This window comes from Hetaerina americana, unplaced genomic scaffold, assembly GCF_022747635.1.
Source record: "Hetaerina americana unplaced genomic scaffold, ioHetAmer1.1.p SCAF_27, whole genome shotgun sequence".
NCBI lineage: Eukaryota > Metazoa > Arthropoda > Insecta > Odonata > Calopterygidae > Hetaerina > Hetaerina americana.
In genome coordinates this window covers 5,342,822-5,369,639 of record NW_027286841.1, presented here as the reverse complement: position 1 = coordinate 5,369,639, position 26,818 = coordinate 5,342,822, and the positions used below count along the sequence as shown (strand labels likewise).

Sequence of the window (26,818 nt, the reverse complement as noted above, 5' to 3'; positions counted from 1 at the left end):
CTGGGTTTCTCTCCACCCTTCCTCCTTTCACATCCATACCTAATGGCCTATATGACCTCAGCTGTCGGTCGCCTCACCTAAAAATTACTACTATGGTTTTATGTGGTAAAATTTCTACAGGAAGGGAATTTTTCATACCGTTAAATGAACCTAAAGATAATTTTAAAATTATGCTGTATGAAATGTGTGCAATAATATTCTTCATTTGTTCATGGCTTATTGGAGGTTGGAACATGTTAAATAGCTGCAGAACATGTAGGTAAGAAATGAAATCACATAAGAGTTACAAATTGCATGCTATTTGTGATAAGCAGTCACTAGGGAGGTAAACTTTATCAATACAAAATTATTTTGCATCACAGTATGCTTTATTGGAAAGATTAGTTCCTAAACTAAGCCTTACCTTATGCAGAGGTGATCTCGTGATATGATGGGGGAAATGATTACCATATCAACCCATGCCTACCTGTTTTGTAGATGTTGCCTCCATGAGAAGGCATGAATTCATCTCCTTTTCACACCACCTATTATATCTCGTAAATGAATGGCTCTCACAAAGGGAATTCCCCTCCCCTTAAAAATATCTAAAATTGTACTAGTTCACAAAAGCAGTGGCAGTGCTGTTGACTTCAGAAATTACTAGCCATGCAAAATACTTTTTCAAAAATTTCTGTAAAGGTAATGCATACCCAAATAATGCTATATCTTGAGAAGTTCAATATGTTTTCTGTTACTTAACATTGGTTTTGAAAAGGGAAAAAGTCCACCTTAACTGCAACACTTGATTCTAAATTCTCTGGGTCAGAAACAGGAGACAATAGGTCTCTTTTTTGATTTATCCAAAGCATTTGATCATGTTAATCATGCCCTGCTCCTGTTACAAATGGAATTAATTGGAATCACAGGAGTCTCGCTAGAATGGTTCAAATCTTATCTAAAAGAGCATTGTCAAGTAGTCACCCTTAGTGTTGATGGGATCAAATACATCTCTGGCATTTTTGGAAAATATTTAGGTATTCCTCAGGCATCTTAGGGTGAGTTCTTTTTCTGATATAAATACACAACTTGCCTTTAGCTATGGCCAGTATCCCTGGAGTGAAACCAATTCAATATGCAGATGATACAAACATTCTTATATCTTCAAATTCATCAGATAATTTGGTTCTATAGTCTGGAATGATGTCAGATCACATAAACAGATCGTGAAGTGATAATATCATTAAGCTCAATGTACAAAAAAGTAAAATGATACAACTTGAGCTCCACTTGCTATCTTTTGCATCAACTTATGTTTATATCTAGCCAACTATACATCTACCTAAACAGTGCAATTGGATGTCTATCATGGTAAATTCTACTAATATGTTATTTATAGTATTCCTTTCTGGGGACATTCTTACTTATCAATGTAAAAGGAAATATGAACTGCTTCATGCTAGACAGAGACATGAATGGTCATAACACAAGAGGTATTAATGATATACGAGTGCTCTCAAGGAAGTAACTTAAGTTTCGGTCTAGAGTGGCAGTGACTAGAGCCACCATCTCGGTGTCTCAGCATACCTACACTCGGTACGCATCCTGCTCTGGTAATGTGCACTCTTTGGTTCTTCTACTTTGCTCACCAAGGGAACTATTCAAAATTTGTGCTGTAATAGAAAATCCTGCGAGATCTCTGATTAGGTTTTTACTGAACAAAAAACCCATAAGCCAATTGAAAGTTGTAGGTAACTTTGTGAAGTGTGTGGAGATAGAATAATGATTGAAGGCAGAGTGAGGCAGTGGCACATTCAGTTTGAAAATGGCCACAGCACCAAAGTTCATGAGGAGGACCACCGCAGTGGTCGGCCTAGCCTTTTGACAGATGAACTGACGGATGGCTAGGTCTTGGTCGGCATGGGCATTTGTCCATTCATTCTTAAACCACTGAAGCACAACACTGTCACTCATCACTTATTCGTTGCACAGCAAGAATAGCCCAATGAATGTCAGCAGCTTTGAAGTTTATTGCTAATAGAAACCTTATAAATGAAGGAATTTAAATTTGGCAGGATTTCCAATTGTATTATTCTTTTAGACTGGCTACTGTAAGCAAAAGGCATGTAGCGCAGCCTTCTGAACACTGCAGCTCTCGAGACTTACTGCCCTAGTGTGCGTGTGTGTCAATATAGCAAACACTCTGCTCCCCACACTACTTTGCTTACTACAAACAAACATAAGTTACTTTCTGGACTGCCCATTAGAAATGTGTAAGATCCTTAGTTTTAAAAGGTGATCACAAGGAAATTGGGATCAAATTATTTAATAACTTACATCATTCATTGAAAGTGTTGGTAGTTTTAAAAGTGGAACATGGTGAGTACCTGTCAAAGAAGATGTTCTCTTCAGACCGTTGGTTAAGTGTTCGCGTGATTGCAGATTGTATTGGCATTGAGATAAGATGATAGTGCAGATCATGATCACTGAAAATTTGGTGAAGCGGAAGATCTGTCCTAAACTTGTCCCAAAGGTCTTGATGGACAACCAAGAGCAGAGCCCAGTGTCTGCTTGTGAAGACCTTCTGCAATAGCATCGCGATGATTCCCCAACCCCCTTACAGTCCCCACTTGGCACCAGCAGATTACTATTTCCTATTCCCAAAAGTGAAATCTTCCCTCGAAGGACACCACCACCATGTGACCCTAAGTGCCGTCAAAGGAGCTTGCATGCATTCCCCTGAGGACCTTCCATAATCTGCCTACCAGGGAGTCATCATGGAAAAGCCACTGGAAAAAGTGTGTCGATGCTCAAGGGATGTACTTAGATATATATCGAGGCATTTTAGCAAAATCTGAAAGATATATTTTTAATGTAAATTTTCCCATTACTTTTCGTACAAACTATGTATATGGGGCGCTGGAGAGGGAGAGAAGAGTTGAGACAGGTGTTTCAGTGATTTCTGTTGTTAGAATTATAAGGCCAAATGGAACCAGGTATCTCTGGAGTTCTCACCTCAATGCTGATTGAATTTTCAGGTAGGGCTCTAATTATGGAGAAGGAAAAGCATTTATTGAGGGTTTGATGGCGGAAGGTGGTTTGAGTGGATGGGATTCATTTCAAACTTAATTTCTCACTCAAGTCAGAAGTTGATTATTAAGTCGATGTGTTTGGTTTGATTAGTTGGCAATCCTGGTACTGCTCAGCATTTGATTTTAATTGACTCATCTCTGAATTCCGAGAATTGGCTGACAATCCAAATGTTGAAGCATCATAGGGAATTAATTATATTGCCACAGAATTTGCCATTTCAGTCTTCCACATCAGCATGAAGAAACACACTTTTTATAATTGACGTACAAATTTATTCCACTGTGAATTAAAATTGATATTCCATTATTGATACAAAACCCAATAGGCAACACCCACATGAAATCCACTTCAGCAAACATCTTTAAAGGCCACCTGTCTGTCAACTTCTTGGGCCCGTGAGGAGAGAGCTATTTGAACGAACCAATCTCTCTGAAATGACATTGACGTTTTAGGTGATGCGTGGATTGGATTGGGCATTGACCTCAAAGGACTCATGTTCCAGTGAGGGGACTTGAATCTGTGGAGTATATAGACCCAATGCAGTTGCGGGTCGTGCCTTGGGCACCCAAGCATCACAGGAGGAGGACCGTGTCCTTGGCGGGTGCACCGCCGATGTGCAGGTAGATGACCCAGTAGATGAGGTTGAAGCATATGAACACGACGGGGAAGAGGATGCGCGAGTACTTGTCCAGGGTGGAGGGGGCCACGCCAAAGATGCGCCCTTCTTTCCCGGAGACCAGCGCAACTGTTGACTCCTCATCCATGTGCCCATTGGCTGCCCCGCCAGCTGCAGCTTTGCTCGCCTCGAAGCGGACCTCCTGCACGGATGCGACCCAACGCAAAAGACAAGCGATTAATGGAGCGCACCTGTGCCTGGTCTTAGGTTGATGGTTTGGCCAATGTAGCGTTAAAGGTGGAGAGGCTATCAAAATTGGCTGTGAGGGGGTAAAACTGCTCAACTAGGAGAAGCCATTACATCTCCCCTCTGATGAGGTTGGTGTGTGGTGTCATCCCGGAAGGAATCCAATATTGGCTCAAACTGAGCCTTGATAGCTTCGAAGGATTTTGAGCTTTCTTTGCTCTTTTCTGGTCGAATAATCCTGATTTCAGCCATGGCGCCCAGAAGATGTTTCATTTTTGGCGGTGAATTAAGAGGGTGGGTAAATAATATACCTCCCTGAGGGATTTCAAAAGTAATTAAGTTGCATAAAAAGACTCATACCTGGTGAGTTCATTGGCCATGCATTACCTATGTATCAATACAGGAATCACTTCTGTGTTATGATCATAAGTTATTTCTAATGGTGATAGGTCATCAAGGATGAAGTCATGAGCTTGTGATGGCAGCCATACATGTATTATTGAACTCTGCTTTGCAAGTTTTACATTGGTTTACAAGACAAGAAATATTTAGTTTTTACCTTAACATGTGATTGCAGAAGAATTGTGGAGGTATGTAAAATCTTGGTATATCATGAATTTATTGCAAAATTATTTTAATATGGCATAATGGCAACACTAAGCTATGGCACAATACTTTTTTGCAGCCATAGAAGTGTGTTGCTCCTCTGATGGGTGTATTACTCACCTTGATAAGAGGAAACCTCACCTAGCCATTTATTGCAGAGGTACATAATAGCAGTGCATGTTAGTATATGCGTGAAACCTAATCTGAAAAGTATTACACTAAAATGAATCACTAAGCTTCCGCAAGGAAATAGCTGAATTATTGCATAAAGACAGCTGGAACTGGAGCCCTGTAAATTATAGTGTGGCCTCAATTTGTTCTTTGCCTCATGTAGATTCAATTATGTGATGGATGCTGCTGTGGTTTGGTATTTCTCATAATAGTCATGCCTCAGAGGTAAACTAAATATCTCTTTTTGTGTGAAATGTTTTGGAGGAGAACTTGCATATTATTGTGTGCAAGTTTCATCATTTATTCGCAATGCTAAATGCAAATCAAGATGAGAAGGCAACCTAGTTTTCTTTGATGGCTTTGAAGAAGCTACCAATCAGAGGAAAATGTGTGCAAGAGTGAGAGAGGAGAATCGGAAGAGTGTTTCATCGTGCTTGTAGTTTCGTGAATTGATCCATTTATTCAGTCAAATTAGAAGAAAATAAATATATGAATATAAAACTGAAATTTGGGCAATTTCACTGTTTAAATACTGAAGGTACACTTTGGAGGGATGCATCGCAAAATAAACCTAAAAGCATGCAGGTTAGAGAGGTGAAAACGTTGAATATAATGACAAATTCGAAGGGTGTACAACTGACTGATTGAGTAAGGAAACACAGTATAATTAAACTCACCAAAATGAAAGTTACTGAAAGTAATTGAAATTAAATATTCTGAAGGATTTGTAGAAAAACTACACAAAATGTAATCAAGCAATGTAAATGAAATAAGAAGCATCTTTCTGAGGAGTCAAAGTTGATTGAACATGAAGAGCTGTTGATCAATCATTTCAGTTAAGCTCGCAGAGCTTGGGCATCAATTAAATGCTTTATTTCATTATTTAAAATGAACAGAGCACCCCATCCATCTAGCCATCGAATCCATGATCATCTTTGATTCCTCTGGCGAGCACTTTCTTCATCTGTAGGATTATCTTCCTCATCTGTTCCATCAAGTATTAGTACTGCTGGAACCAATAATTGGCCATGGAGGATAGCATTTCAACTTTTATATCAACAACAGGACTGAACCTTAAGTGGCAATCACTGCAGACTAATATTCAACTTATTGGCCAATGTGAGAGTACAAAATTTGTGTGACACCTAGTTGCTTACGAGTTTGTTCTGATTATCTGCCATAGAAAGTTTGATCATGTGACATAGCCTTAAGCCTTGTGTAATGAAATGTTGTTTCTGTGAAATAGGGTCAGGCATTACTTAGTTCTGTCTGTCAAAGCAATATATTGGGGCTTATCATAAGCTTAATGAAATAGCATATTAACTCTCTAATACAAACTGTCACTTGTTTTAATTTATCCTCCTTCGGTTACATAGGTATATAATTAATTTTTTTCAAGATGACATGTATCTTCTCTTGTATATTATATACCTCTCCTCTGTGTCGAGACTCTTCATGAGTTTCATATACCTAATGCTGTATTGTTTTTTATATGTAATGTGTAGCATCGTTCTTTACTGTATAACCTCAAATTACATTTTGTAATAGCCTAATATGCTGTGAGGTAATTTACAAGCCTTGTATTGTTATACCTTCTCTTATTTATAATACTCAATTCTGTATCAATACACCACTTACAATCTGGCTTAGCAATCCTGCCTTTTTGTCTTGTATGTCGCTGCTTTCCTCTTCTCCCTTGAAGTAGGATTGTTTTCACATTATTTCCTTTATTGTCAAATGTCATTTTAAATATATTACTTTTGGATGTGATTGCATCCATATTTAACCTCTCCTTGTCATTTCATGTCAATATCACGTGCGTAGGGAAGTAAAATACATAACGCCTTGAATTTTGGTTTGCAATGAAGAATCGCCCGCCTTGTCTCAAGTTAAGTGCCAATTTTATGAAATGCCATAATTTTGGTGAACCTGGGAGTTCTATTGAGACATCAGTAATATGTTCGCCTTCTATTTCATGAACATTTTAATCTTAATGACCTTGAATGCCAATTAAGCTCACCTTGTATGCCCCGGGGCAGTTTGCATCCTCTCGCTGCCCAACGAGTTAAGACACCCTTCAAGATGGCATCCTCCCTGAAATTGAGTGATTTAGTCTCCTAATTGATGAGTTTGGAAACAGCTGAATTGAAAGAGTGGATGAGGATGGGAAAGAAGTAATCAATGAGAAGCCTCTTTGGTCCATCTCATTCTGGATGGATTTTAGCCTTCGTGACTGTGGGCATTGCTGCCCGTCTGAGGACCTTCAATGTCAACTCGTAGAAAACTGTCATAGTGACTGTTAAAAAGACCATAAATTCCCATCAAAACAATTTCCGTTCGATGCTATTGAAGATCCTAGTCTTCCGGGGTATCCTCCGAATCGCTCCATGCTGCCAGGACAACAGTTTCGCTGGCGTCTTCATGCCAGAAGTGCTAGGTAGTCGACTGCTGAAGGGGTTGACGTGTGACGGGCGAAAACCAGCATTAAGCACTTCTGACTTGAAGGCGCTGGCAAACCTGTTGTCCGAGCAATGTGGAGTTACGCGGCGGGAACCCCGGAAGACTAGGGTCTTTAAAATGATAACTTCTTTAATATTTATCGTTAGCCTCGAGAAGGCTTCCGGCAGTGGCGATGACAGGACGCGCCGTCGAATATTTCCCATCTCTCCACTCTTAGACACCAGTAGAGACAGCTCGAGTTGAAGGGGGAAGAACATCCTTGGAATTGGTGGCCATACCGGTTACATAAATGTCCTTTTTTCCAATTACGAGTGTTACCATCAATGTATTCCCGTAACTGACGGCAAAAGCCTCGATCGACTCTTTGCTCGGCAACAGAGGGTGAATGGCGTCGAGTGTAAATATGTTTTCACGAGAGTCTTTTGTCTTTTCTTAATTACCGCCTGTGAGGACCTGACGCTTAGGTTTTTCCCAGTGGCGGCCGCTGGTGTCCCACGCCGTCCGCGGCCCACGCATGCGCATCGTGCCTGCGTCTCGTGTTTTTTGTCAGAGTGACTGTTTGCTCGCTTTGTATATTTCTTACGTTTGCCTCGTTGTTCATATTGCTTACGTTCCTTTGATGACCCACCTTGTTCTGTTCGTTGGCCAGTTGCTGAATTGCCAGTAGTCTCGCTTTATTGGCCTGCAGCTTCTTCTGCATGTAGCATACGGTCACGTACTCTGTAAGGAAACCAAGAGATTTTTACTTTTAGTCTAGCAATGCGAAGGCAAGACAGATTTGGCATCCTTAGCAGTAAAGTGTTTTTTAGAAAAATCAATCCTTAACAAGAGATTTTGCTTCTCTTTTCCTGGGCTATAGTGAAAGTATTTATCCATTTTCACTGAAACTTTTGTTTTCATCGCCTGATTTCTACGCAACATTTTAAACTGAAGTTGAAAATTTTATCGGATGCTGAAATTATAAGCTCTTTGTGGAAATGGATACAAATTTAGTTTATTTCCCAATATTCGTAATTTCCGAAAAATTTGCACACTTCGCCAATTAAGTGCGTGGCAGTTATCCAAATAATTGCGCATTATAGAACTTCTATTTATTTGCCGTGTGCTATATACGATTCACGGAATATTTTAGCCCAGTTTATGAATAATTTATTTACGTTGCTTACAGTTCTCCGTATTGTATTTCCAAAATATTTTATCAATAAAATTGTAGATTTTAGGTTATCCAAATCAGTGATCTGGGGTTTGGAAAGTTTATTAGCTCTTTGAATGTGAGGATGGTGAAACTCTTGGTAGCATTCCAATATTTTGCTTGCTTAACAACTCATATAGTCGGAAGTCGAATCTAATTGAATGTATTTATACATGAAACTAAGTATCCTTTGGAAAACTAATTATGCCAACGTATCGAAACTTTTATCATATGAAATCAAAAAATGGACAGTAAAATCAATATGTTCTTTAATTAGAAAGTAACTTTCCCAATCCCAGTTAAATTTTAAAAATTGTTCTCATGGGCGTAAATGGAAGAAATATGTCGATCAACTGTGAAATCTACGCATTAAGAAAGTGCTTCATACGTACTAACGAAATATCTATCTCACTTGAGGAGAATGTGGTCAAGAGTGTTTCTGTACCGTACTCAATATTGTAATGCCCATTCTTGCACCGTGGCACTGCATGATTTTGGTGGTCGGTTTAGCCCGTTGATGTTAGATTTCTTGGCCCCAAGTCGAGCGTAGGGAGTCGCTCTTTCACTTGCTTTCCCGCGTGAACTCACCGAGGATCACGGCGAACACCATGAGGAGGCATACGCCGAGGTAGAGGTCGGTCGCCTTGAGGTAGGACACGCGGGGCACGATCGCGCCGCTGGAGGAAATGAGGGCGGTCATAGTGAGGACGGCTATGGCGCCCAGTGCCAACCTGGGGGCCCTCGCCGACCCCCTTTCCAGCCAGAAGGTGGTCCAGGACATCGCCACGATGAGCACCGCTGGGAAGTAGATCTGTATCACGTAGTGCCCTATATAGCGCACGAACTGGAACTCGCAGGATAGCCTCGAGTAGTTTCCTGGAAGGCAAACACCATGCCAATATTTGAAATCGGCTCTTTTCAGCCATACTCAAAATTGTTTAAATGTTGGAGTATCTATTTAGTCATTATTTTCTCGGGAGCACAGCTTCCACGAGGTTTGCAAATTAAGCAAATTGGAAGTAGATACTCGGGGGAAAAAACCAGAAATAAATGGAATGATCAATGGCGCATTGGAATCGCGTGCCCGTGAGCCAATTGGGCCGCACCAAAAATCCCCCAGGGACATACTTGGTACGTCCTGTTGTGTGCGTGCCGTTACTGCATGCTGTCTCACCATTCCCTGAATGTAAAATAATGACGTTATTATAAATTTCTTGGCAGAATCCGTAGCCAGTGGCTTTTTTTGCATTAATGATGTCATAGATGTTCACTGGACTTGGTTGTCTTCTCTCAGGATCAGAATGGTCCAACCAAGATGCATTTGGAGTGATAGCCTTCGAAAGAGCTCCTCAGTTTCCTGCGACAGCAACTTCAACTGCGAGCATACGAGTGCCCACACTCGAACGTCTGTTGTTCAGGGATGAGCAGTTTAGGAATAATCCACTGTACATGGACGTGTCTCATGGGGAATATTTATTTTACCAAGGTGTGGGTGACGCCATATGAGAATTTCAATATTTCTGATTAACATTATTCGACGATCTTCTCTCATGAGGACAGCAGCACATACCTTTGTCACTCCCCTCATCAAACATTAAAAACCATCTTGTAACTGAGCTATAGGGAAGAACAGGCCCCATAAGCCTGTTTGAGTGAGTATGTTTCAACTTGTACGGCTGCCACTGACGCAATACTCGAGTCAAGCCAATGAAGCTTGCAACGTATTTAAATTACACATAAAACTAACAGCGTTACATATAAGTGCATTTTTGTACAATAATTTATGAGAATAAAAATGTGTGATCAATATTTATTGAACATGATTCGTATTTCAGTTTCCCGGGAGGGTATGAGAAATTCAGATAACAACTTAGTACTATGGAAGTGTATCGTCCGTTTCTAGACGATAAAAAATCGCATAGGGGTGAGGAAATGGAATGCATACAGAAGCACTAACCGGGACTGGAAGTAAGGAAATTTAGGAAGCAGTAGATCCACTATGCGGATGCAATCCTATGCGCATCCGCTTTAGAGAAACTCGGCTTCAATAAACGGGTGGTGGGGAAATGTCATGATAAAGTAAAAGATGGTTGCTATTTCGCTCTAGTAAGACCTCATTTGGAATATGCCGCAAGTATTTGGGATCCTTAGGGAAAAGTTTGACCAAAATAATTAGTTAAGGTCCAGGGAAAATCCGCCAATTTTGTCAAAAATTGTTATAATAGGAAGTCGAGCGTAAGATGCCTTTTGGGGGAAATACGCTGGGAGCCACTCGAGATGCGGAGAGAAAAGAAGCGAGGCTTAAGACTTGAAGAAAGGTTCAGAACAAACGAGTTTAACAATGACAATAAAGGAATTATAATGACCCCACACTATTTCACAGGTCAGACCACAAAGATAACAAAATAAGGGAGATAGATTCCAGTACAGATAGATACAAATACTCGTTCTTTCCCCAGACAATCAGGACTTATAATATCAAGGAATCATATTCACTCTAGAAATATTAAAGAAATTCCATTTACTGGTCAAGACAAGATTAAACTCTGCGTAGACATTAGGTGCATAATTCGTTGGTGCATGTGTATGTTAGTTGATTGTATATTAATTTACATGCGTATAAGTTATAAGGGTTTTCGCATGAATGTCGCATACGCATCCGTGGGTTAGGATGACTATAATGCATTAGTATGTGGTTTTATTCTCTTTTACGGATGGTGACTTAACACCCCCCGCCACACGTCTTTGCGGCGGCTTGCGGGGTATTTTGTAGATGTAGATGAATAACTCTGAGTGTGGGTAGGGAGGCGGGTGCAGTGGAATAAGCATGGGAGTATCCCAAAACGAAGAATGAAGAGAGTGGCGAACGAAAAAATTATTATAAATTACATTCAATTAATTTAGGCGGTATTATGAAATATTTTTTATTATCAGCAGTGGTAGATCACAGGATTAGGGTAGGCTCATGATGGGCACTGGGACAACACACTTCTGTGTGTTGCTCGAAAACAATTTCGTGATACGAAGCATCCTTCAACACCACACTATATTTTACAAGTGACTCTTTGGATCGGCGCACTTTCAACCGCCCTCCTCGATTCCATCCAAAATGCCTGTACTCTTTCCTTCCTCCTCCTTCGTTCTCCCTGCATTCTCCCCTCGCCGCCACCCTCTTAGGCATCTCATTTCTTTCCAGTGACTCCGGCACCCACCTGCACTACCTTCTTCGAATGCCATCCTACGCCCGTCTCTCTTCCCTCGCCATAACTAAACCTTGCCTCCAAGAACGACAAGTACCTGAGACACACAAAACTACGATTCACGACAGTATCACATAATTTACCAGCCTTTTCTTTCAAGACACTGCGGGAGATACCAGGTCAGGAACTTTATACAGAGTAACTAGCTGAAGCACTCGACTGGACCTCGAGGGATCCGGGTTCAAATCCCGGTCAAGGTGAATGATTTTAACCTTGTGAAATGTTTGCATTGTAAAGCACATTTGGCCTTTTCTTTGCATAAATTGACTGTCATCTACTCCCGTCTCTGTATAAACGCTTCTTTTCTGAACGCCATTCTTTTTTATATATCCCTAATACTCGACCCATTCCCCTCCAATACACTTACCAGTTGAATAGCTGAACTCTTCTACCTTTTCTAGTTAATCTCCTTCAAAGAAATGTAAGTCTCACTGAAACAAGAGGGATAATAAATGCAACATTGAAATCCAGAAGATATGATTGGGAAGACACAATAGAGAATGAGATGGGGAACAGAGTCGCGTGTAAGGAAATAGAAAGGGATGAAGGAGGACGCGAAACTCCGCAACAGGGCGCATGAAGCCTCGTGTGAGGTGCAGTGCGAGGCAGTGGTTGGTTTAGGAGAAGGGTGAAATGCTTTGGCGCTGCATGGGAAGGTAAAAGCACTGTCAGAAATCAAGAAGGGATAATCCGTGCAAAGAAACAAAGTTATTAGTCTAACCAGCAAAGGTTGAAGAGGTGGAAATACTACGTAGTTGTTTTTTATGGTAAGGATAGTATTAGGCCAGCAAGTTTGGACTTGGAAAGAAAATGGATAATGATAGCTTAGGTTCGGACATATTTGACAGAGAGATAGAGAAGAAAGGAAAAGTGTTTATGGTATCAAATCGTTGCATTTTAGGAGGGGGTAATTTGGTCAAAAGACTGTCTGTTCAGTAATAGTTCCCAAGCTGAAAATGTGAAAAGCACTAGTGTGAGGATTGTAGAACACGTTTTATTTCGTGGGGTTTCGGGGTCCGAATGATTACTCTGCAGATGACCAGTTAGAGTTCAGGAAGGGGAGAGGCACACGTGATGCCATAGCAGTATTGAAGTCACCAATAGAAAGGAAGCATATAATACGAGTACAAGCAGGATGTGTTTCTTTCGTAGACTGGAGAAGATGTGCGCCAAAGTAAATTGGATGAAAATAATGAGTTTATTACGGAAAGAAGGAGGAGATTGAAGGGATGGTCGACTTGTCCGAGAGGCGTTCAGGTCTCAAGACTGCGCGGGAGCGTGTGGTGGATGGGGAGTCAGTGCTGTGAAGGGGGAGGGATAAGGCAGTCATGTCGTACCTGTACTTTTGCAAGTGCATGGGAAGGAAATGGTAAAACATGCACGGGAAAAGCGGAAGGTAGGAGTGAAAGTTTGTGGGGAATATATTTATTAAGTTATTTTTGCGTGCGGTCATGCTTTAGTCAGCCAACGCATTATACTCATTACTGAACTCTTTAGAAAATCAATGTGATAGATATGGGGTGAGAATCGATATAACACCGTTGCTGTCCAACCTGTATGCAGAGGAAATGATCAAAGAGGCATGGGAAGAACTGGAGGTAGGAATGGAAGTGGGCCGGGAATTCGTAAAATCAGTTAGGTTCGCTGATGACCAAGCTTTAGTTTGTCAGTCAGCCAAGGGGCTGCGAGCATTGCTGAGTGAATTGGAAATTCAGTGCGATGAGAATCAATATATGGGATGAGAATCAATATTAATAAAACAAAGGTTAAGCTGAAGATTCAAATAGGAGGGCAAAAACTAGAGCAGGTAGAACAGTTTACGTATCTCGGTAGTGTTTTGGACCAACACGCTCGAAGTAGTAGGGACGTAAGGAGAAGAATTGCGCTAGGCAAAGAGGCTTTCACAAGGAGGAGGGAGTTGATGACAGGGACTTTGAGTAAGGATGTTAAGAAAAGACTCGTAAAAACTTTGATATGGAACGTAGCTATGTACGTGGCGCGGAAACGTGGTCATTGAAGCCGGAGGATAGACGTAGACTGGAGGCTTTTGAAATGTGGGTGTGGAGGAGAATGGAGAAGGTGAAATGGACAGAGAAGAAAACAAACGAGGAAGTACTTGGTATGGTGGGTGAAGAGAGGGCTTTGTTGGGAGCAATCCTATGGAGGCAGGAAAAGTGGCTGAGGGGGGTATTGACCGGCAGCGGGGTGTTGAAGACTGTGATAGAGGGTAGAATGTTAAACAAACGAAGAAAGGGAAGGAACAGGATAGAGATGTTGGACGGGATGAAGGGAGGAAGAACGTACTCAGAGCTGAAGAGGGACCTGATGTAAAGTAGGATGTTGTGGTTTTGCTAGGAGTCACAAATTATTTAATTGGTAATTATTATTATTGGTGGTTGAAGGGGGTGTTGACCGGCAGTGAGATGTTGAAGACTGTGATAGAGGGTAGAATGTTGGGCAAAAGAGGAAAGGGAAGGAACAGGATAGGGATGTTGGACGGGATGAAGGAAGTACTCAGAGATGAAGAGGGACCTGATATAGAGTAGGATGATGGATTTTGTGTTTTGTTATGAGTAATAAAATATTTGTTTGGTAGTTGTGTCCATCCAAAAACCTACCTTAACCGGTAGATAACCTTAAAAAAAATCGATATAAACAAAACAAGGACCGTGAGGTTTTCGGGAAACAAGTCTAGTTAAACGTTGAAATGAGAGGGTATAATAAACTAGAGCTGGTGGAACAATCTTTGTAGTATTTTAGAAAAAGAAGGCCAAAGTATTGGGGGCATACTCTTTAAGATACGCTAGGAAAAGGAGCTTTAGCAAGGTAAAGGGAGTCGATTACAGAGACTTTGAGTAAAGATTGAAGGAAAAAATTAGCGATAACATTGATTTGGAACCTGATTTTCTATGGCGCGGAAACATGGTCGTTGTAGCAAGACGATAGTCGTAGATTTGAGGCTTATAAGAAGTGGGTGTGGAGGAAGACAGAAAATATAAAATTGACGAAAAGAAAAGCCAACGAAGAAGTACGAGGCATGGGGGGAGAGGAGATAGGGTTGTAGGGAGAAAATCAATGGAGGCAGGAAATATGGACTCACAACGTTTAGATTGTCGTGGGACGTTGAAGACTGTGTTGGGGGGAGAATGGCGGCAAGTGAGGAAGGGGGAGACAAATGATAGGCATGTCGAACGTATTGAAGCAGTGAGAGAGGACGAGGAAGTGAAGAATAGCCTATTTACTGTAGAGTGTTCGCATATGCATTTTTGGAGAGCTTTGTTGTTAAATTGTTATTATACTATATAAATCTCGTTGCAATTGGGCAATTGTTCTGGCGGCAACGGTCACTCGTACAAGACACATACACACGTACACAAGAAGAACAGATATGGGACGAAATGCTCTTATATACGAGGGTGGTCTGAAAAGTTTCCGACATCGAAAATTTCAGAAAATAATCTCTTGTAACTTTGTTAGGTTGGAAACTTTCCAGACCACCCATGAACAATGACACTTTCAGATTACCAACTGCACCTTTACCATCGCACATGGGCTAGGTTCACACCATACGAATAGATACAATGCACCGTCCATCGCCGACTCAGCCCATAATCACGCACTCTTTAAGTTCTTAAACCGTTCGAAGTCACGCACCGTTAACATATCATTAACTTTTGTGATACAACTTCTCACGCCGTCCACATCACGAGCACAGCAATATTTTTGATAAGTACAATAGCATAATAATCACTGACCAATCAAGTTTATCGCCCAGTGGCGGCCTTACACTTATTCTTAAAACTCCTTGAATTGAATGGAAAGGGCTAAAATACCCCTCCAGGCAGCTGGTTTCATCCAAGTAGTAGTAGTTTTTAGGGGAGACGACCGACAGCTGAGGTCATTTGCGCGATTAGGGATGGATAGGAAAGGATGAAGGCAATAGTTCTGTTTAAAAAAGGGTATTTTTTCTTATTTGTTTTTTGTGTTCATATTTTTATTTTAAAACTATGGTCATTTTTTCCCTTAAAGTTTGGTTTTTCTATCTCTTTCCATAAATCTTCCCACGCTTCGTCATTTTTAATAATTCGATACATCGCGCCTAATCTACTCCTTTTTCTTCTATTTTTAAAACTCTCCCATTTCAGTACATCTAACATTTCTGTGACACTATCTATCCTTTGGTACCTTCCGAGTGCATATCTTGCTGCCTTTCTTTAAACTTTTTCTATCTTTTTAATATGTCCCACCTCATATGGATCCCATACTATGGAGGAGTACACTAGGATAGGACTAACCATTACCTTATATACTTTTTATTTTGTGGCTACGCTTCTGCTTCCTTTAAATTTCCCATCACCAAAATAAGTAATTTAAATGCCTTCCGTGTCACATTATCTACTAGGACTTCCCACCAAAGATCTCATGTTAAGTAAACACCTAAATATTTGCAAGGACTGCTACATGGGATTCTTTCTCCAAAGGGGGTGTAAATATTCTTTTGTGAATTCTTTTTATCTGAAAAAGTTATATGCTTACTCTAACTTACATTAATGCCTATATTATTATTTGTAACCGAGTCACCAAGGTGATCGATGTCATTTTTAAGTATTACGCGGTCATTTACATGTTCTACCCGTCTGTATATAATGCAATAATCAGCAAAGAGTGTTACTTGGAAATGTAAATTATTCCGTAGATATTTACGTAAATTAGGAAGAGTAATGTCCCTAGAACACTGCCTTGTGGAACTCCTGCCATAAAGTTCACCTCTAATGGAAATGTATCCCCTATTTTCACTGTTTGGGTTCTGCCTGTAAGGAAATTTTTTATCCATTGTTTTACTCTAAAATCCAATGGTGGACTCCAACTTAAACAATAAACTATCGTGAGGCACTCTGTCGAAAGCTTCCGAAATGCAGTGGACGTTAGACTGTGCCCATCTAAAATCTACGTAAAATGGTAGACACCATTAAAGATATAGCAGCCGTTTCTTACCGGATGTTAAGCTGATTTCCGCCATCTTCTGCCGAAAACCTAGAAGGCTAAATTGCGGCAGCGAAATTGACGGGCTGACGCCCACGGAATTAGGGCCGTCGTTCCATTTGAAGCGGAGGTCTTTCATCGAGTGCCCATCTGCGAAAGAGATGATAGACGTTTTAGTCGATTATACTATTATGCTAGACTAAATGTTACTTTTTATTAGTCATACTCGTCAAATGGACTATGTCCTTGAAGTGGTAAAATGTGACCCATGGGGATGCACTGGTGGCAGTACTTATGAATTGTAATGATCTCCAATCCAATGATTTGACAATCATAATTTTTCATTGCCTTGCGTGATAGAAATGTATTTTAACGAGTAATCATTCATTTACCCAAGTTCTGAATTAAGACCGTCAGTTAAGCGTGCGTAAGATTGCATATCGTATTGGCATTGATAAGATGACTGTGAATACACCGTTATCACTGAATATTTGGCGAAGCAAAACCCGTGCCGAAGGTCTTTGATCGGACGACCAAGAACAGAATCAAATGTCTGCTTGCGAAGACCTTCTGTAACGTCATCGCGACGATTCCCCAAACCCCTTAGTGTCCCGACTTGACACCAGTAGACTATTTCCTATTCCCCAAAAGTGAAATCCTCTCTCCCTGAAAGGACACCACCACCATGCGACAGACATTAAGTGCCGTCAAAGAAGGTTGCATGCTTGTGACCTTAAAGACCTTCCGCCTACCAGGGAGCCTTCGAGTCGTTCGGAATAGCTGCTGATGAAAGTGTGTCGACGCTCAAGGGATATACTTTGACGAATTTTGAGGTATTATAGCATTATCTGAAATAAATCTATTTTTCCGAGAATTTTACCGATACTTTTCATACAAACCATAAACGTAGGTTTTGCAAACAGGCATGTTGGACGGAAGAGTCATGAGGGCTTACCCAAGAGGGAGGGCATTCTCCAAAGAAGGCAAAACTCGAGAGCTGCTGCAGGGAGAGTGAAATACCGACGATGAAGGCGTCTAAATTAATAACAGCAGGGATTCTGCTCGCTGTGTGTCGTGGACCAAAATGATTTTGGTGTACTTTGAAGAAAAGATATCGGCCCAAAAATTTTATTATAAAGGAAAATTTTTAAAAATACATATAAATAACCATATTTGTTGAAGTGAAGTTATTGAACGATATTATTTTTCGCATTTTACATCAGTTTGATGTAAAGGTGGTATTAGCGTTTTATTGCCTAATGCAAAATTAACGCGTGCGCGCCTTCTGCTGGGAATATATTTGATTTAAAGTGATCCCATTATATTCCTGCTAGTTACCGTAATAATAATGAATTCAGTCCGGCATTATTTCTTCATATGCCCATGAGTTTGAGGTATTAGATCGAGGCTATTGATTACATAACACATGTTTCTGTGTTTTATTCAATCGCCAGGCTTTGAGACGGATCCCAAGCGCTGGAAGCATGTTGGATACCAGTCCTCACTGGTGAGAAATAGCAGATGTTCAAATTGCGAAATTTGAAAACCTGAGAAGAAATATTTTTCTGCGTTAACTTTGCGGAATATAATCAATGGCTTTGGCGCTGGCTTGCGCGAACACGGTGTACGTGGAAACTGAAACAGAAGTTGACCAAGAAAATTTAGTTAATTATTTGTTTGAATATGCAACGTCTCGCTGGGTACGTATATCACTGCGAGTAAATGTCTCGAAGGGAAGGTGGAAGAAATGACTCACAGCTCTCGATTTCCAAGTCGCAAATCTGCCGATCCATCGGGAAGTACTGCAGTGACATTGGGCAGGAGGCAGCCAAGGAAATCCTGAAAACAAAAAGAAAGGGTATTTCTCAGACGTATTCATTGAATGGCAATCGGGGTAATGTGATACGAAGACCGACAAGAAAATTAGTTAGCGAGCTCTAAGAAGTTCATCGCCGGAGATTCTCTTCGCGGGTTGCGCATTTACTCACCCTCCTCCTTTCATCCCTCATAGAGACACGAGGCACTCGACCCATAAGAAATGACCCCGAACACATGATTAGATCGACCAGGAGTCGGAAGGAAGAGAAGTGGCGAAAAATTGGAATTCAGTTCATTCAACAGTGTTTGTTTTTAAGAAGGGTGAATTCGAGCGATGCCTTTTCGCTTTTCTTTCTACGGAAATTCAATGAAATTAAATCGTATTTCACATGCCTGTATATGCATGTTACGTAGCATCAGGAAGCCATCGGGCTGGCTACATCACGAATCCTATTCAAATATTCGCATCGCTATTGAGAGTTCTTGTGGCGGGTTACCTTGAATATGCAGATCAAGGTTTAAATATTCCTCCCTAATAGACTCTCAATAAATATTCCATATTAATCTAATCCATGCAAGAGCTTAATGGCTCAATTGAAAAGATTTTAAAATGTTCCACGTACAGATACGTGGAGCCATAAACGGTCGGAACAGATTGTTTCACTTCCTCGTTTCTCTTTCAGTGTGTCTACCTATGTACCTGCCAAGAATCATTTAATTCATACTCATGGACTTCGACAGCATATCCTTAAGAAGCATTTGAAGGACTAAGCTTTTGGATTTGATTTTCAAATTATACGCGATGCGATGTCAGCAACTTGTTGGAGTTGATGAGGGAATGGATTAGTGCCGTCAAGCCGAAGCACAATTTGGTTATTTACCATTGAGGTCAATCGGGGAAAGAGCTTCAATTGCTGTCTCTTTGGTTGGACTAGTTAAGCAATTGTATTTTAAATATTTTATTTTCGAGCCTACCCCCACTATTCTTGTTTTCTATTTGTTGCTTAATATCTGACTGGATTATTATAATTTGAAATTTAAATTATGATAATTTTAATCATAATGTAAAACATGTAATGTAATTTATCCCCCGATAGTTGTTATGGAGTGGAAGGAGGGCGGCTGACGCTGATGGCGGATGCATCCGCCCACACCATCTCGATCTTAAAGCCCCAACTGTCACACGGCGCCGCTGCTTCCCCTGCACACTCACCTGACGCTCCTCATCACTCCGCCGGCTGGGTCGATGCGGATGAACTCGTTGCTCAGCGGCGCAGAGACGCCCTGTGACCGCTTCTCATTCACGATGAACAGGTCCGGCAACCAGATGCGATCGCTGAAGTCCCGGCCGCTCAACGAAATGGTGTCCAGGCCGGCCTTCCGGGCGTAGCTCAAACGGGGATCGGTCCAGTACAGCCTCAGGTAGAAGTCGAGGCTGTATTCCTGCGGGCGAGAGGGACAGGGGTCAAGGCGGGGCGGGCCGCGGTCATCGGCGACTCTCATTCGATCGAGGGAGCGCTCTCTCACCTACAAGGTCTGCCCCAAAAGTAGTAGGACTTATTTTTTCCCGGATAGATGGAGGGACGGTCAGCGGTTTCTCTGGCTGGGTTCGAGGGAGGAAGGAAGTCTCTCAGGAAAGGCTGGAGGCAGGTGGCAGTTGGCTCCCAGCCTTTGCAGAGTGCGGATCGTTCGTTTGTGAAACCTATATAGCGTGGCCCTATTACGCTGCGTAATGAATCGGCATTTGAAACAGCGCTATGCCATCAAATTTTGCATGAAACTGAAACTGAGAAAAACCGAGAGAGAGAGACTCATGACATGCAGAAGTCAGTTTATGGTGATAACACCATCGGTAGATCGGGTGTTTTTGAGGGGCACAAGTTGTGTCGGGAGGAGGGTAGAGAAGATGCTGAAGACGCCGAACGTTCAGTACGCCCTTCGACCTCAAGAAGTGACGAGAGTCTTGCAGGAGTGAAGGCTTCGTTGTACGGGGATAACTGTTAAAGTGTTCGTATGGCTTCTGATGAACTTGGCATCCTTAAAAGTGATGAACATCGACTCACGACTGTTAAAATGAGCATGAGGAAGGTGTGTCTGCGAAGTTGGTGCCGCGAGTGCTCTCGGACAAAGAACAAAAGAGAACTCGCCCGCGGATCTGCCAATAGCTTCTCGACCATGCCTCAGCCACCCTACAGCCCTGACGTTGATGCATCAGACTTCTTCCTCTTCTTCCCATTTGCCTCAAATCCGTGCTGAAAGGACGTCACCACGGCTCGGTGGAAGTGTTACAACAGCCCGTGACGAGGGAGCTAAGCAGCTTTCCGGGCGTCGCCTTCCATAAGGTGTAGGAGGCGTAGAAAGTCCACTGTGGGCGGTGTGTGGACGCACAAGGGTGCTGCTGAGAAGATTTTCGAGTGAATGTATCCATTTGGTCATTAAATGTTTTTAATCGACTCAGTCCTACTACTTTTGAAACAGACCTTGTATGCATGTGCCTTGTGGTGGGATTGCGGAGTCACGTGGCGCAATCACAAGCGGTTTGTTTTGTCTGGCTCGAACCATCGCCAGTAATGGCATGGCACGGAAACATGGTTTTATGAAGAGGGGCGAGCCACTTTCTCTGCTCCAAGAAGATGGATTGATTCCTTTGAGTCTTTATTATCAATGGTGAGACATTGTAGTCACGCATTCACCGTCTTCGGGAAATATTATTTTTATACAAGATTATATCTTTTAAAAATACAGACGGACAGCTTAACAGCAAAATTTACATTCTGATATTTCTTAGAAATTAAAAATGATGATTATTTTTACAGTTCAGCTTCTGGAGAATATCCGTTCCAACTTGTTTGACCACATTCATTGTACGCAGCATAACGTAAAACAAGAACTATAACTGACTGCAGCTAATATCCGGAATTTGGATGGTTCAGAAAATGGAAAATTTGAAATGATCGGATCCCGATGAATAATAATATTTTTATCTAAATGACTCGCGGAAAATTTAATCTCAAAGTTTAACTCTCCGACCGTTGCCTAAGAGAGGTCAAGTCCACGCACAATATGACGCCATTCTCATTAATTCCCAAAACAAATCATGTTTGCAAACTGCTTCGGGATCAAGAAGGTCACGAACACAAGTATCGTAAACGACAGCACAATGATGGATGCTCGCAATGATGGAATTCCCATCACAGTGGAAGCAATAGGCTATCGTTTCGCGTTCAAACGTACGTATCAGTGGCATTATTTTATCAGCTTTGACCCTGAAATTTGCAAACTAAATATTTATGTTGTGTGGACGTTCTAAGCGCTTCGTTCGCCTAGTTATTGACCACTCCCGGTGACTCTTGTCACTTGAAATAACACCCACACATCCAACTTGAGTGATCTTACCCCGTTGGTAAGATTTATTTTTCTTATATTGAAGTTGATTTGACTGAAACAATTCGATCAGTATGTTGGTTTCCATATGATAACAGTAGAACCAACTGCCGCGGTCCATTAACGTAAGAACGGAGTGAAAAAACTGTGGAGTTAATTTTATTTCGTGAGGGCACTTAACTTGTGAAAAGTCTTCACGATCCTCATTTTTAATCAGGAATGAATGGTTAATTATTCCTGTTTCGTAAATAGTGCTTTTTTGGCATTAACCGCTTGCACATGTGATATGCTCGATTCCGCCTTCACAACCTCTGGTTTGTTTTGTCATTTATGTGTGTTCCAATCCATTTTCGTTAGATCTGTATTCATGCGAATGAATATTTGTTTACCATATGACGGTTTTTTCATGTTTGAATGTGTATTTGGCTAATGTGGGACGTCTCCTTCTTCTGGCTATAGTACGTGCAACGAAACACACTGATCCTATCCTTTATGACGTTGTATGCTTGCTTTGCCTACTGTCATTTCTCCTTTATTCGTCCATTTCTCCTTTGGTGGGTGGAACAGCTCTCTAAAGCCATCTCCTGGCCAAAGATACGGGCATTTCTATATCATATATTCCATGTGAAACTCTCATATATATATATATATATATATATATATATATATATATATAATTATATATATATATGTGTGTGTGTGTGTGTATATGTTGGTATATCTATATATATATATTTATATAAAAACCATTAACACAGTAATCAACCCGAAGGTCGGTTTGGTAGGTGATGGTAGAGTTCACCCAGTACTAAGCCCTATACGGCGTGTGAATATTCACACATCAGGGTAGGGGGGTCAGTTCCTTTCCCTGTACCGGTTATGGTTTCCCAGGAAGACCTGGTACCCGAAAAATCACATAGCTTGGGTGGAGCTGTAAGTGCCCAGAGTGCCTTGCCCGGGAATCGAACCCAGGACCCTTTGGTCAGCAGTCAAACGCTCTACCCCCTGGACTACCGCGACCCACACACACGCACACACACACATATATGTGTGTATATATAAATATATATATATATATATACTATATATATATATATATATATATATATATATATATATATATATATATATATATATGTGGGTCGCGGTAATCCAGTGGGTTGAGCGTTGGACTACTGACCGGAGGGTCGCGGGTTCGATTCCCGGGAAAGGCACTCTGGGCACCTGCAGCTCCACCCAAGCTGAAGTGATTTTTGGGTACCAGGTTATCCTGGGAAACCATAACCGGCACAGGGAAAGGAACTGGCCCCGCTACCCTGATGAGTGAATTTCACACGCCGTCGGGCTTAGTACTGGGTGATCTCTACCATTAACCTGCCAAACCGACCTTCGGGTTGATTACTGTGTTTATGGTTATAAATATAACGTTATATATATATATATATATATATATATATATATATATATATATATATATAACGATTGTACGGAAAAACTCACACGAGCGGCACAATAATGGGCTGACACAATGTAACATAAATATAATAGAATAGCAACATTTAAAAGGACACTCACACGGTAAATTGTGTGAGTGTCCTTTTAAATGTTGCTATTCTATTCTATTTGTGTTATATTGTGTCAGCCCATTATATATATATATATATATATATATATATATATATATATATATATATATATATATATATATATATATCAATGCAACAATTTCAGAGTGTAAAAATCATTCGCCTTGACTGGGATCCCAGTCAAGGCGAATGATTTTTACACTCTGAAATTGTTGCATTGAAATGCACATTAGCGGATGACTCCGTTAAAAGTTACTGTTGCGGCATCTCCCGCAGTTTCTTTGGAATTTGTCATATATATATATATATATATATATATATATATATATATATATATATATATATATATATATATATAATGTATAACACTTAGCACTAGTGGACACAGACAAAAACACACAAAAAAGAGACTCAATATTTTTTGAATTTTCGGTGGTCGTGACCTCCGAAAACTCGAGTTCTGTCCCTCTCTTCCTTGATGAAGGTGGTCACGACCACCGAAAATTCGAAAAATAGTGAGTCTCTTTTTTGTGTGTTTTTGTCTGTGTCAACTAGTGCTAAGTGTTATACATAATTATTCACGTCCGTGAGACTTTCAAAAAGTGAGATATATAGTATATATATATATATCCCCTCCCCGGACTACAACCTTGACGTGGTGGAAGGGCTTGTGCGTTCCGATGACCCCTAGAGCTGTGCTGGCGGGAGTAACAATAAATGCTCCTGGTAGGGCCACCCATGCCAGATAGGTCGAAGGTTAGGAGCCAGACGAAAGGTAGTCAACGCAGCGCCTGTTCCTCAGTGAAGCGGCTGCAATAGCGTCTGAACCCAGTGGGGCGGCCAATAAGTGATGGTGTCACGTTAAAAACACTATTGAGGAAGGCAACGGGAAACCACCTCAATTGTCATTCCCAAGATTTAAATGATGGACAATACAGAGATGTTGAGTCCTGGCAACCACGGGGCTCGGCCCAATCGGCCGTGTGTCGTGCCCGGCAGCGGGGGAGGCAAGGCTTTCGCGGTCGTCATCCCACGAAACCCTTGCAAGGGAAAACCAGCAGCAGCAGGACAGAAGACGCAGGAGAAGCAGACCAAATTAGTTAGAATAGGAACGTGGAATATTAGGACAACGATGAGGACAGAGATATTGGAGAATGTTAAGCGAGAGATGGAAAGGGGAAGTATAGATATTTTAGGTCTATGCGAGGTGAGATGGAAGGATAGCAGGGATTACTGAAGTGATCAGTATAGAATAATATACAGCGGCGGGGACGAGAGCCAACAAGGGGTTGCTATAGTATCAAATGAAGAGGTAGGAAGAAGCGTAGTCACAAAGAGCAGGTGACGGATAGGTTATTAATAGTTGAAATGAAAGCAGAACCGACGAACTTGGTTATTATTCAGGTATACATGCCACGGAGCAACCATAAAAAAGAAGAGGTCGATAGGATATACGACCAGTTAGAGGACATAATCGCGTGTGTTCCCGCAGGGAAATACTTGATAGTAATGGGGTATTGGAATGCGACGGTGGGCGAAGGAAGAGATGGTGACGAGGTCGGGGACTACGGTTTAGACACGAGGAATGACCGCGGGGAAAAAGCAGTTGAGTTCTGCAGGAGACAGGGGTTAGTCATCACCAACACTTGGTTTAGACTCCACAAAAGACGCAGGTATACATGGAAAATGCCAGGAGACTCAGAAAGGTATCAGCTAGATTATATCCCGGTTAGACTCAGGTTTAGGAACAGTGTGATTAATTCACACAGCTTCCCGTGAGCGGATGCGGACTCTGACCACAATTTAGTTGTTATGAAATGTAGCGTCCGTTTCAAAAAGATAAGGCAGGAGCGGAGGGTTAGAAAATGGAATGTTGAAGCATTAAATGGGTTGAAAAGAAGGAATACAAACAGGCGGTAGAGGAAATCATGGAGGATGGTAAAGAGCTAAGTACTATCGAAGAAAAATGGGAAATGATCAAAAAAGGGTTGTCTAAAGCCGCAAAAGACACTATTGGAACCGTTAACGCTAATAGGACTAGGAAACCATGGATCACGGATGAGATGATTACAAAGATGGATGAGCGGCGAAAATGGAAGAATGTAAATACAGAATTAGGCAAAATGAAGTACAAAGAATTAAACAATAAATTGAGGCGGGCTACAAATAAAGCAAAAGAAGCATGGTGGAAGACGCAGTGCGAGGATATGGAAAGTCTGCAGAGGAAGGGTGAAATCGGTGCGCTTTACAGCGAAGTTAAATCGTTATCAGGAAGTAAGAAAGGAAGATCCATGCTAACAGTTAGAGATAAGGAGGGTAAGGTAATAGTTGACGCAGGAAAGATCCTAGAGAGATGGAAGGAGTATATAGAACAACTGTATAGTAAAGAACTTAGATCAACAAATTTAGACATTGAAAAAGAAAATGACGTAGAGGAAGACAGCTTAGGTCCAGGCATACTCGACGATGAGATAGAAAGGGCATTGAGGGAGATGGAACTAAATAAGGCCGTGGGGGTGGATAATATTCCCGCGGAACTATTGAAATGTTTAGGAAAATGTGGGAGGAAGAGGCTATATGGGGTGATTCGTAGTATATATGAGGAGGGAATCTGGCCGGAAGACTTTGTGAGATCAGTTTTAGTTCCTATTCCGAAAAAGGTAAAGGCCACGTCATGTGAGGACTATAGGACAATTAGTTTGATATCCCACGCAGCTAAAGTTGTTCTCAGGATCATAAACAAAAGGATAGCGAGTAGGGCAAAAGATTACTTAGGGGATGATAAGTTTGGGTTTAGGAAGGGGAGAGGTACGCGTGATGCCATTGCAGTGATGACATTATTAATCGAGAGGAATATAGAACACATCGAGGAGGTATTTGCCTGTTTCGTAGATTCCGAAAAAGCGTTTGATAGAGTGAATTGGGAAAAACTAATGAGTATATTGCAGGAATTAGGAATAGATTGGAGGGAAAGGAGGCTAATCCGCAACCTGTACATGTCTCAGACTGCTCAGGTGCGAGTGGGGAACGGGGAGTCCGGTTGGGCAGTGTTAGGAAGAGGTGTAAGGCAGGGTTGCCCATTATCACCGCTGCTGTTCAACCTGTATGCAGAGGAAATGATTAAAGAGACATGGGAAGAACTGGAGGTATGAATGAAAGTGGGCGGGGAATCCGTAAAATCAGTTAGGTTTGCTGATGACCAAGCTTTAGTTTGTCAGTCAGCCAAGGGGTTACAAGCATTGCTGAGTGAATTGGAAATTCAGTGCGACAGGTATGGGATGAAAATCAATATTAATAAAAAAGGTTATACGATTTGCAAGACAGAAAAAGGCTAAGCTTAACATTAAAATAGGAGGGAAAACACTAGAGCAGGTAGAACAGTTTACGTAGCTCGGAAGGGTTTTGGACCAACACGGTCAAAGTAGTA

At 41.4% G+C, this 26,818-nt stretch overlaps 1 protein-coding gene across 1 annotated transcript in view; it reads right to left on the bottom strand.

Moving 5' to 3' along the window:
- Window positions 1-3,318: 3,318 nt before the first annotated feature.
- LOC139689686 (gamma-aminobutyric acid receptor subunit beta-like) overlaps window positions 3,319-26,818 on the bottom strand; it is a 54,832-nt gene continuing 31,332 nt past the window's right edge. Inside the window, exons 4-9 of the mRNA XM_071586878.1 lie at window positions 19,635-19,864; window positions 18,360-18,442; window positions 16,616-16,753; window positions 8,949-9,236; window positions 7,797-7,888; window positions 3,319-3,887 (exon numbers count right to left, since the gene is read on the bottom strand). Coding sequence (XP_071442979.1) covers window positions 3,642-3,887; window positions 7,797-7,888; window positions 8,949-9,236; window positions 16,616-16,753; window positions 18,360-18,442; window positions 19,635-19,864 — 1,077 coding nt within the window. The 3' untranslated portion in view covers window positions 3,319-3,641. The remainder of the gene's footprint in view (window positions 3,888-7,796; window positions 7,889-8,948; window positions 9,237-16,615; window positions 16,754-18,359; window positions 18,443-19,634; window positions 19,865-26,818) is intronic.